The sequence below is a fragment of the Cydia splendana genome, chromosome Z, assembly GCF_910591565.1.
Source record: "Cydia splendana chromosome Z, ilCydSple1.2, whole genome shotgun sequence".
NCBI lineage: Eukaryota > Metazoa > Arthropoda > Insecta > Lepidoptera > Tortricidae > Cydia > Cydia splendana.
The window spans coordinates 32550421-32563597 of NC_085987.1; the positions used below are offsets into that span (position 1 = coordinate 32550421).

The 13177-nt window shown below is 36.2% G+C and overlaps 2 protein-coding genes across 3 annotated transcripts in view; one reads left to right on the top strand and one right to left on the bottom strand.

Moving 5' to 3' along the window:
• The window catches only part of LOC134804769 (peptide transporter family 1-like), a 48881-nt gene that overhangs the window by 34552 nt on the left and 1152 nt on the right, over window positions 1-13177 (top strand). For both annotated transcript variants that reach the window (XM_063777991.1, XM_063777992.1), the window contains exons 2-11: window positions 25-103; window positions 2180-2321; window positions 3112-3198; window positions 4962-5236; window positions 5708-5790; window positions 6763-6927; window positions 7873-7998; window positions 8086-8208; window positions 8302-8639; window positions 12602-12821. In XM_063777991.1, the coding sequence (XP_063634061.1) occupies window positions 25-103; window positions 2180-2321; window positions 3112-3198; window positions 4962-5236; window positions 5708-5790; window positions 6763-6927; window positions 7873-7998; window positions 8086-8208; window positions 8302-8639; window positions 12602-12821 (1638 nt within the window). The remainder of the gene's footprint in view (window positions 1-24; window positions 104-2179; window positions 2322-3111; window positions 3199-4961; window positions 5237-5707; window positions 5791-6762; window positions 6928-7872; window positions 7999-8085; window positions 8209-8301; window positions 8640-12601; window positions 12822-13177) is intronic.
• On the bottom strand, window positions 8641-10768 carry LOC134804787 (juvenile hormone esterase-like). Its single transcript, XM_063778027.1, has one exon. It carries the CDS (start codon window positions 10561-10563, stop codon window positions 8854-8856), a length of 1710 nt encoding a protein of 569 aa, XP_063634097.1. The 5' UTR covers window positions 10564-10768; the 3' UTR covers window positions 8641-8853.

The window sequence follows — 13177 nt, forward strand, 5'->3', positions numbered from 1 at the left end:
CTGACAGTATTTTTTTCATTTCAGAAACTACCCTATCCAAAGGCTGTAGGATTCATAGTAACCAACGAGCTATGTGAAAGATTTTCTTTCTATGGGATGAAAGGTAAGTTAAAGTTATATTTATTCGTTTTTCCTACCTCAGATCAGGGTTCCTTAAACTTTTACACAACTAACTTAATTAATGTATTAGGTATATACCTACATACCCACTTAATTTTGCATTTTTTGAAACATTTATATTTCGCGGTGCGATGTGTCCACAAGTAACAGAGCCGTAAGTATAGCCACGAGTGGTCTCTGAACACTATGTTACGGCATAAAAATTACTTAGGTACTTAATTTCAAAATAATCATACCCATCCAGTGATTTGTTTACACGCGGCATGCCTGCACGAAAGGTTACTCTACTTACGAGTATAAATGTTTCTAACGTTAATAATCTTTATTAATCTTATCATTTGCAGCTAAGTCATGTCTATATGCGATTTTTAACCTACTAAAAACGAGTTTGTAGACAAGCTATGTAGCTTGTCTACAAACTCGTATGTCGTAAATGTTTGTATAATTGTATATGTATATACATATACAAACATTTACGCCACAATTTCGCAATCGAAGTTAATCACTTTATCATTAATGGGTACTATATTCGAAATACCACGATACTGCGTCCAAAGCTAATAAATGCAAGGCTTCGTTATCAAGTTCAGTTCAAGTGTTCAAACTGATTAATATTAAGTAGGTGTTATACTTATCATTGTATTTAACACACTTTTAAGTACTTCATAAAGTATCTACTTGAGACATCAGAAAGGCCATAGTAATTCATAGAATCGAGTGTTTTACGGTTATTGGACTTTATGTATATGCGTCATTAGTATTATTTATTCTTCTGAAGTGTGAATCCCCCAACGAAAGATAATCTCTACTTGCAGGTATAAATAATTGTACATTGTTGTGTTTATAGCTACCAAACAAATAACTCATGTAAGAACAAGTCGATTTCCAAGATATATTAGTATATTTTGTAGTTGCATTGTTCGAGAGTAGCCTTGCATACGAAATAGTAATCAGCATTAACATAATTGAACATAAACATGTTTTCACCAGTATTGTTGCACGGGTAAGTAGGTAGGCACTTAATAGTTACGTATTATTTACGTGTGTAGTAATTTTTTTAATAATTAGAAATTTAAATATTCTAATACATTTATAGTAAGTAAACAAACCCGTGTATTTCGCGCCGACTCGTCATCTTACCGCTTTCCTAATTACAAAGAGAGTCCGACGTTTGCATTAAGCAACCTAATACCATGTATTTGTATTAGGTACTTACCTAATGATTATACTTAAAGCCCGCTTTCCTTGCGATGTTTTCCTTCATCGGATGTAAAGAGCAACTGGTAAGTGGTAAGTACCTACCTAAGTACGAAAGATGTTTCGAATACGTTCCAAGTAAGTAAGTTGGTTCGTACGGGGTTTAAATACGCTCCTTTTTTGGAAGCGCCGCCTAAGCATCATGTCCAAGCTGAATGTAAAAAGATGATAAGTAATAACACGAAGTGCACTTGAATGCGGGTACTTTTATTTATGTAAGTAATTTGTAATCTTTCTGAATGATTATGCTATAATAACAATGTATATAGGTAGGTAGAATGCGTTCTTGTCTATACGATTATTTAATTTTGTAGCAACAGTATTACAGACGAAGATAAGATTTAGGTAATTAGGCTAACTTCATCCCAGTGTAGGTCCTACTAATACGGACGGGAAATAACCGGCATATTTTTTTATACTTTTATTAAATCACTTCATTACTAAATAGGGGAAGATTTTCATACTATGTATATGTACCGTGAAACGAAGGAAATACTCTTCTGCTTTAAATTTTCCCACTTTATTTTGAACGCACGGGTAGAAGAACGCACTTTTAGTCGCGGTATATATGTACATAATTTCGGCACTACCAATCGTTCAGGCAGTTAGCAACAAAGCGATTATGGAAAAAATACCTACAGCAACTTGTACAAACAGCAACACTCCTAACTGTACATGGGTGGACCTTAATTATTACAAAAGGCATAAGGTCCACCGATGTACAGTTGACAGTGTGGGTGGTACATTATATAAAAGTTAAACTAAGTACACACATACTTACACTGTATTGTTTATGTTTTAGCGATCCTGTCGCTGTACCTCCGCGACAAGCTAGGGTACAGCGACGACGGCGCCACGGTCATCTACCACGTGTTCACCATGTTCGCCTACTTCTTCCCGCTGCTGGGCGCCATGATAGCGGACGGCTGGCTCGGCCGGTTTAGGTAATTGTTACTGTATCCTTTATTAAACAAAAAATATGTGGTACTTTTTATTGGTAGGTTTATATTTAGGTAGGTACTCCAAACACACGACAAGCAAGAACAGACGTAAGAGATAATTTAGTTCAGATTTCTCAAGCATATAGACCTTCGCAAAATTTGATGGGGCCTCTCTATTGTTTCAGTAATTCAACTAGAACATAGTCTAATAAAACATGGTCTTCCATTCCCAGAGTGACACGGGCCTACGTCACAACAACATGGCCGCTATATATAGCGCTATCGCATATTATCATATAGCGCTGTCGCATGATGACGTAGGCCCGTGTCAGTTAGGTGACCTAGAAAAGACGGGAATGGAGTACCAGGCGGAGTATATTATTATACCATGAACTAGAAGGTACCACATTGTCGGTTGTCAAAAAGGTTGATGTTATATTTAAGCTTTGTGGAAATAGCACCTTATTGAGAACGGTTTTGATTGAAATCGGACGGTGATAGCTGCTTAACGACTTAAAAGAGATAAGGGAGTTACATCAGTACACCGTCCTTTACTTGCCGATTTCGAGCATTCTTTATCTCTTGAAATCCATGAATGGCCCCATTTTGAACTGGGATGTCATAATCATATAATCAGATAAATTTTATAAGTATGCAGGTACTACTTATCTAATGTTCCTATCTAATCTATTTGCTCTCAGAAAGTATCATGATTGAATTGATGGAAGCGTGTTGCCAAGTATTCTTTATTTATCGACCAGGTCAAAATAATATTTTTTATGTTACTTTTCAGAACAATTTTATACCTGTCAATGGTATATGCTCTCGGCAGCATCCTGATATCGGTGACAGCCATGCCTCCAGTAAACATACCTCAGTTGTAAGTGCTTTGATGGCGTTATTTGTCTCATACTAAAATATTTATATCTCACGTTATTTTTACGAAGATAATTGACAGGAGCGTCAGGAACTCAACTCAGGACACTCAATAGTATAGATAAATTACGAGCGTAACTCGTTATACATAATACATATATAAGTTTCATATGTCCGAGTTTCACAGACGTTTTCTAAAATAAGTAAAATAAATAGTAATGTAATTTTAAGACTACGTTTCATAAAGGACTATTTAGTAATTATAGACATAATATTAAATGACTATAATAATAAAAGTATTTTGAGAAAAAATTACATACCTACCTAACATTAACGTAAACTGCCTAGATTTTAGATAAAAATCGGTTAATCTAGGCAGTTATAGACTGAACTAACTTTTTAATCAGGCAACCTATACCAGTTAGATTACTTATATATAAAATAAGCTTTCATTTTCATATAATATACGATTAAATAACAAAAAAAAGTAAGAGAAAAAAAATCTGTCCATACGCAATTTAACTAGGCAACCTATTTGCAATGTGTCAATGTGTTTATTATCTATCATTTATTTCTTATCACAAATAAATAACAGTTGAGGGGGTAGATATTATAATCCTTATAACGTATCTCTTACTGCCAGGTATAACTAATTTTCAAGTCGTTTCTATTAGGTACTCCTCGCTTTCCCGTTTTGGCACTTTCTATTTAATACAAAATACATAATCATGGGACCGCAGGTTGTATGCTTATCTTGTTAAAATAAATAATGGCTAGTCACTACTGACATCGCGAAAAAGAAACCTTCACTAAATCAAATATACAAAACGTAATGACACGTATGACTACAGTAGCTCTTATCATATTATACACTGAACCATATTTAAGTGAAATATAATTAAATATACCTACTTTACATCCACATCAATCAGCTTTATTGATCGACATTAATTACTACGACTGCGACTACTACGAGGTTATTGCTCCGCGGTTAAATTCATAAAGAGGTCACACACTTTCAACGTGGAATCAAATAGGGTCCTGCTGAAAATTTAAACTGACAGATCAGCCTATTTTGGTCATGTTAGTAGGTATTCACTGAGATTGTCAGTAAGCAATACGATATCGTAATAAATAATAACTAAGTATAGTAACGTAGGTATTTATTGGACTTCTGCCACCATCTTGGAGAGAGTACATCGTTTTACCTTGCTAATAACTATAATATGTAACTGGCAAAGGCCCTAGAGGCTGCCATTTCTCTAATATAACATATGACGTAATATTAGCATGAATTGTGAAGACTTAGTAATCTTACCCCCTTATTCATAAACGTTTACTAAAGTTGACAAGCCGATAATAATCGTTTGTCCCTTTCCGACGTATTGGTATGATGGAAAGGGCCAAACGATTATTATCGGCTTGTCAACTTTAGTAAACGTTTATGAATAAGGGTCACTTGCACCATCCCACTAACCCGAGGTTAAGCGGTGAAAATGTTAACCCACTGTCAAATTGTACTGGTAACCATGGTAACTTCAGGTTTAACCGGTTAACTTCGGGTTAGTGTCATGGTACAAGTGGTACTAGGGGGGTTAGTATATAAAAAGCTGGAGTACTTGGCTACTCGGAGACCGGTACGTAATTATAACAACTTAAACTTTACGTAATCATAACAACGTTTAAGGGCAGGATATTTGAAAATCTTACTAGTTCTGGCGGATATGCTATAGAGGTAGCACTAAACCACGATCAATTAATTTACAGAGAGTTCTCAATACTAGCGTTGCTGTTGATAGCGTTCGGCACGGGCGGCATCAAGCCCTGCGTGTCCGCGTTCGGCGGCGACCAGTTCAAGCTGCCCGAGCAGGAGAAGTACCTGGGCTACTTCTTCAGCTTGTTCTATGCGGCCATCAACGCGGGCAGTCTGGTCTCCACCTTCCTGACGCCGATACTGCGCGCCGATGTGCACTGCTTTGGGGATAACGACTGCTACTCACTGGCGTTCGGAGTACCTGGCGTACTTATGGTCATTTCTATAAGTGAGTTTATATGTTTTGTTACTTTCTATTTTAGTCGTATTTCATCCATGTTCCTGGTATTGCGTCGACTTTTTTGCCACGGATCGGTAGGTACCTATGTACAAGAATTAGGAGTGAATGTTCACTCGGCAACCTAATTCCAAGAATTGGTATTACCTATAGTCATTCGCTATTATCAATATAAACATAAACAACCAATCGTCTTTAAAATAATCATAAATAATCCAGTAGGAAAATAAGTTAAAAAAATACATTTATCCTATACCGATATTATGGTGCAAATAATATTTAAAATTCCCATATTATATTTAGTAGGTACTATTCCTGTTTTTTTTATTCAATGGTTGATTTATAATGGAAATATCTTTTTTTTTAGTTGGCTGTCTGCCCATTTCGGCGCTGTCAATTGAGTTCTGAAGTAAATAGTATAAATAAAATGGATGTAAAATTAAAGCATAACTTCTCTTACAGTAATTTTCGTTGCGGGTAGAAGATTATATGTCGTAAAAAATCCCGCCGGCAATATCATAGGACAAGTTGGTGCGTGTATAGGTGTAAGTATAACTTTAATAATAATATTTTTTTATATTTTAGAACTTTTGTTTATTGAACAAATTGAACAAATAGTCTAATTAAACTATACAGGACGAATTGCAACTAAATTGAATAAGACTAGAGCCGAACCACGCTAAGTTTTCATGCCAAGTGCTACGTCAATTCGTGTAATAAAACTGACAATTAGTAATACTTAATGACAAGTGGTTCACCTTGGTCGGTACGAGCGAGCTCGCTCGTCCCACACTATTAACATAGGATCATCGTACGTACGGTAAGGGACCCAAAAAAGTTGTAATTATTTGTTAGTAAGTACCTAAGGTGCAACGTTCGATCCATCCGAATCGACGCACTGAATTGTAATGTCAATGTGTGATTTTTTGATTTAGGTACTTATAATGGCACTTAAATGTGAACTTACAAAATGAGGTGTACAGATGTGGTGCATAATCTTTTTCCATCGTATTTTCACGGAAATGTACTGAAAGTGTCATGTTATTTCAGTCAATCACAGTACAAAGGCTGACTGAAAGTAGCATGACAAATCCGAAAAGTTACCAAAAAACATTTTGTTAGTGTTCCATACTAATAAAAATACCAAATCGAGTTGGTGGTAACTACTGGGAACTTTCTCTCAGTTGCTACCAGTAAGATAGGCACTGGGGATAGGCGAGAAAGAAATCAGTTGCAAAAACCACTGATAAAAACTTGTTGGAAATAACCCTTATTTATTAGCGAAAACCATTCATTAAATTTAAATGTTTACACCATTGTAATGAAGACGCATAGTGGCAGACTCTTGCTTTCTTTTACTGACTACTCGCAATATTGTACTACGTACTAACATTTTTAACTAGCAGCTTATCTCACGTTGTAAATCTTCACGTTTAAATTCACTGTAACCATAATTAGGGTAATTATATGCCTGGCAGGAAGTGTGAAACATATAATTCCGTACTGTGTGATTGTAGCACGGCATCGTGAAGTCAGCCAAGAGCACGGAGAAGCGCGAGCACTGGCTGGACCACGCGCAGGAGAAGTTCGGGCCGGCGCTGGTGGAGGACGTGAAGGGCCTGCTGCGCGTGCTGGTGCTCTTCACGCCCGTGCCCATCTTCTGGGCCTTGTTCGATCAGCAGGTGATAACACCTATTAATTATTTTTACTGACAACAAACTCTTTTTTAGTTACTCATATGTCGAACTATGTTATGTTACTAAAATTTGACTTAACAAACGACTTCGGTGTTTAGGTATTGGTATAAATTAAAACAGTTTTGATGCTAAATTAAGTTTGCCGATTTGATGGTTGGTGCTTAAGAGCCAACAGGAGTGGTCATTTCTCCATACAAACGTACTCCTCGTTTACCTCCGTGGTTTTTGAAGCTAGAGCAATGATTTTTTCAACACAGATTAATATTGTCAATATCTGTGTCAGACCGTTTTGCTTTTTTTGATATTTTTGTATTTTAAGGCGCTAGAGCCCTTCAAAAATGGCCAAAATGGCCTAATTAACTATGCCGCAATGAGAGGCGTGGCATTCAAAACTGATATCAATTAGCCAAAAAAGCAAAACGGTCCGACACAGATAATTTCATAATCATTTAGATTTCCAAATTTGGTTACGATTGGTTAAGTTTTGGAAAAGGAAACAGAGGAGTACGAAACCTCGATGTTTGAGATTTTTACGCAGGATTTTTCGCCTTGTCCTTATCGCACTACTTTTAGGTGCCGCTTCCGTTAGCGAGACGGGTATATTTACCTAAAATATTTAAAACTCGGCTCCTGTTTCGTCTTAATAGCCTCAAATATGAATGGCATTTGATGACAATGAGATTTAATGCAATGACCGTATTTTGGCTTACGTTATATTATTGTACGAGTAATATCAAAGTAAAAAAACCGAGGAGGTGCGTGGGTGGATTAGTGAGGTGCCACTAGAACTATTATTATTTTAATTTTTATTAAATACCGTAGACACCATGCCATGCAAAATTAATATACCTACAGGTTATTGTAAAAGCTTGATCTAAACAAATTAAGGTACCTAAGTCATCAAATTTAGTACTTGATTGCATTCTACAGGGCTCAAGATGGACGTTCCAAGCTGATAGAATGCGACAAGACATCGGCAACTGGCAGCTCAAGGCGGACCAAATGCAAGTGCTAAACCCCTTGCTTATACTTATCTTCATCCCAATCTTCCAAGTTGTAAGCATTCTTTCCTATTGTAACCAGATGAGTAAACAGTTCGTAATATTATAAATTCTTCACTACTACTTACTACTACTTTTTTAGGCAATATACCCTTTCATGACGTGGTGCAAACTTATAAGTAAACCCCTTCACAAAATGATATGGGGAGGCCTTTTAGCAGCTGGAGCTTTCGTCATCTCCGGTATTGTGGAGTTGAGCCTTCTGGTTGGTATATTTATTAGTATCTAGTTAAGTAATATAGATATTTTCATCACCATTTGAATAAATATTTATGATAAAAATACAATTTGTTTGCAGCCAACATATGGTACACCTGTAGCAGCTGGACTGGCACAATTGAGAGTGTACAACGGATTCGACTGTAATTTAACATTAAGTGTCCTGCACGAAAATAACTTAAGAGAATTCCATGTCCCACCACTATCTGTATATGAACATTTGGATATCGCGACGGATAATTTCATAGACCTCCCTTATTCGTTGCAAGGAAACGCTAATACAGAGTGTGCTGGTGTAAATTACAATGGGACATTTAATTTAAAACAAAAAACCGCTAATTCCTTCTTTGTTAGTAATGAAGGCGTCTACAATTTTACGGACGACAATGAAAAAGTTATTGGTGGAGTCGGTGTAAGGTAAAGTTATACATTTTTAATTTTATTATTTAACACCATTAAGCTGTAGGTACAATCACCTCCGTAGACAGCAAAAATATGTAACACGCTCTTATGGCTCTACGAATAAGATAGTGTCAGATATTTTTGCCGCCTTTAACTTATAATTGCAGGTAACTGTACCTGCAATATCAAAATCTATCTCGGTCACATTCTTACATACAACAGCTTACATTTACAACTCGTCGTGTTTTGTCCTATCGCAAACCTCACTGCTGTAGTGATTTTCGTAAATTTCATCCCAAAATGTGTATGCTTTTTTGTCAGACCAAGGATGCACTAATTTGCTTTCTTTACCAATTAGCATTAAACTATCGTCTTCTAAAGTGATTGCTGGCCAATGGTACCTCGACGCAGGTGTAGGCTCTCCAAATTTAGCAAAATTGGCCCACCATTCTGCCAATTGTTTTATCATCATTTTGTTATTGTCACCAGTGCTATTTTTCAAACTCACGTAATTTTCCCACATAGGCTCACATTTGAGCAAATAACATATTTCATCTCCGCTCGCTGCACCTTTTATCGGAATATTGGTTCCAGCTAGAGCAGAACTTTTAACCGCATTAAATTTTCCAACAAAGTTAAACTTATACATGAACACCTTGTTTGAGTTAAACTTCAAAGAGGCTTTTATAAACTTGAATATAGGATATTTATAAAGATCTGAAGTATAGCGCACAAAATCATTAACTGACTTTTCTGATATACTCTCCCTGAAATATTTGCTCTTTATCTTATTTGCTACTAGTTTATATACTGCTGATGTATAATTATGACGACACCCATCAGAAAAAGGTACCATAAATTTGAAGATACTGGAAAACATTTTCAAATACTCAGGATTGTGTATAAACGGTATTACTTCTGAAATACTCTCTTGGCTATTGTACCCTACGATCATGGGTTTACTGAGCTTGAGATTTGGTGTACGCCGAAAAAAATCGTCCGGATGCATCGTGATCAAAGACTTGTTTGATTTCCTCTCTATAGTAGGTGAGAATGGGACCACGGGTCTCTGATAATTAATAACATCAATAGCGTTGTAAATCTTCTGTGATGCTGAAATAATTTTCTGCGTGGAGGCACTTAATAGCTTCTTAACATCATGTTTAAGTAGCTCCTTGGATAGCCTATCAAGTTCTAAATCTCTTTCACGTGAAACAAGCGAAGCAGAAAATAATGCCCCGCTCTGTAGAATCATCTTTGAAAAGAGATTACGTGCCTTTGTCATCAATAACCAAGACAAAAAGGTAGCTGCCGATCCACTGCCCATGACTGTCACTCTCTTGCTGTCACCAGCGAAGCTCCTTATATTTTTCTTTATCCACTTTAAAGCCATCACTATATCTTTAAGCCCCATGTTAGCATGTGTATCAGTTTCGTTGATTTTAAGGAATCCGAAAGGCCCTATTCTATGTGTGACGGTTACAAATAAAACATCATTGTTTATAAGGAAGTCAGCGCCGTGTAAATGACTGAAACTCGACGCAAATGCATAACCATGAATCCAGACGATCACCGGCTTCAGCGGATCTGTATCAGTTCTTAGTATTTGTGGTGTGAATATGTTCATATAGAGGCAGTCTTCGTTGCCGTACTGGGCGTGCTTGTGAACGATATGTGGCTGCGCGCAAGCACCGTGGAACTCCAGGGTTGCGTCCCAAAAACTTTTCCATTTCTTCGGAGCTACTGGGTCTTTGAATCTCAATTTTCTAATTGGAGGCCGAGCATAAGGAACTTTGTAGAAGGCATGGAAACGTTTCCCTTCCAAGACTGTGGCTACTTCGAGACCGACTAGTTTTCCTTGTTTTACATTTACCCAAACTTCGCGAGACATAACTTTTGAAAACAGTGAAAGTAATAAGAAATACCACCTTCCACGCATTACTCACTTTTGTTTTAGTATGTTTTGTAACAATTGTGTCCGATTTTATCACGAGTTCTAAATTAAAATCACTCACGTGTCAAATGTTTTGATTAGGAGTTAGAACTATGCGAAGTGAGAAACAAATGGAAATTCTGTGTATTTAATACTTATTTCTAATATTCTAATAACGATATGTCTCTAGATAGACGTAGTACCTTTATTAAATTTAGGCTGCTATTTAACTGATCACCAGATTTAGTAAAATTTAATACCAAAAAAATCTATTTTACCACCCTAAAATCATGAATGATCACCAAATTTATAACACCATTTTAATGTGAAATGATTACCAATTTTATTACATTTTACTATCCTTTTAACGGAAATGACACCAAACTAATCATTATTAACCCAAAAATAGTCAATGATTACCAAATTTCAAACCCCATTTTAATGTGAAATGATAACCAAATTTTTACATCTTGCTATCCTATTAAAGAAATTGACACCAAAATAATCATTGTAAACCCAAAAATAGTAAATGACCACCAAAATTAGAACTCCATTTTAATGTAAAATGATAACCAAATTTTTAAATCTTGCTATCCTACTAAAGCAAATTACTCCAAAATAATCATTGTAAACGCAAAAATAGTAAATGATCACAAAAATTGTAACCACATTTTAATTTAAAATGTGCAAATATTTAATATATCGTTATGCTATTAAATTAATGAATCCACTTCGTCACCTTTTTCTAGTAGCATTTTATTTCTGTAACAGTCGCAGTTCTAACCTAACCTAACCCACTTTTCTAGTAGCATTTTGTTTCTGTAAGGGTCACAGTTCAAACCTAACCTAACCCACTTTTCTAGTAGCATTTCTTTTCTGCAAGGGTCGCAGTTCAAACCTAACCTAACCCACTTTTCTAGTAGCATTTCGTTTCTGTATGGGTCGCAGTTCAAACCTAACCTAACCCACTTTTCTAGTAGCATTTCTTTTCTGTAAGGGTCGCAGTTCAAACCTAACCCAACCCACTTCTCTAGTAGCGTTTCGTATCTGTATGGGTAGCAGTTGAAACTTAACCTAACCTACTTTTTTAGTACCATTTCGTTTCTGTAAGGGTCGCAGTGCTAACCTAACCTAACCCACTTAAGTGATAGCAGTTTAACTTACATAACGAAACGCATAACGAAATGCTACTAGAAAAGTAGATTAGGTTAGGTAGGTATGCGGTGCGGGCTACGGGGGGTTGAGCGGGAGGGGCTAGTAATTTTGGCATCAGTTTACTTTATTTGGTAATATGTATACATTTTTTGGTAATCATAGTGGTTTATTTAGGTGAAAATATCGCATTAATTTGGTCTTCAAGATTTGGTGATCATTAATGATATTTGGTGATCATTCAATATATTTGGTATTTGAATACAATTTGAAGTGCAGTCGTAATTAAAATGGTGGTACTTTTGTATTTTTAGGCCTTATTTTTTTGGTGTTCAGTAATATTTTTTGGTAAGCATGATTTTTTTATTTAGGGTACCAAAGTATTTTTTGGTGGTCATTATATTTGTAGCCTTAAATTTATAAGACGACTGTGATCTTTTGTCAAAACTCTGGAACCCTGGGGCTTCGCGTACATAGTACAGGGTTTGAGAAACCTCGATCTAGAGAATACAAATGTCAGTTTTACTCTTTTTCACCATGAGTTTACAGGTCCTTAAACTCTAGCGACTGCGTCAACTCAAACGCAGTGCAGCTCGCTCACACCAATGTTAGTACGAGGGACGAGGGAGATGCATTGTGAGTTAGTTTACGCAGTCGCTAGCGAATATGTCAGTTTACGCAGTCGCTAGCGAATATGTCAGTGTCAAACTCGTGGGAAGGATTAAGATACTGGTTCCGCTCCCAGTTTTTAATTCCCAGTTGTTATCAATATCAGAGTAAATAAAACAAATTCTCATTTAATTGTATTTTCCCCAACGTATGAAGTTCTACTCATTTTATAAGTCCATAAAAATATGAATACCTATAGGTACCTACTTATGTCCTTTTTCAGATTTTTATCCAATATTAGAGGTATCGCTGAAATATCAATTGTAGACGTAAAGAAAAACAAAACAAAGTTAAGTCTAAAAAGTAGTGATAAGGATAAGGAAATAATAGAGAGAGGTCGGTACGACGTAGTCGTGGCCGACCAGACCGTGCTGACTGACTACTCATTCGAAACTGGCGGCGTGTACACAATCAATGTGTATGAAGATTCAAATGGAACTTACGTACGTATGATAAAATTGATAATGCAAATTATTACTAATAAACTATTGTTTTTTTTTTCAAATAAATGATTGGTAATTTTAATTATAATTCATGCTGCACACATTTTTGCGGACGCAACAAAACTACTTATAGTATAGTACCTAAGTAGGCGGTTGCCATAAAGATTATCTAGGAAACTAAGTCACACCTCTAATAATGCCATCAACGTGACTGCACACATGCATTAACCAGCAATTCCATATAAACACCGCGTTCCAAGCTCCTTAGACGGTGCAAGAAATCCCATGCAATTTTCGAATCACTAAGGTAAACGTACTGGTGCTCGACGCGGTCCCAGTACCTACATGTCATCTAG

What these genes read in the sequence shown, in the direction of transcription:
- LOC134804787 (XM_063778027.1), bottom strand. Translation starts at nt 10,563, where the DNA reads ATGCGTGGAAGGTGGTATTTCTTATTACTTTCACTGTTTTCAAAAGTT.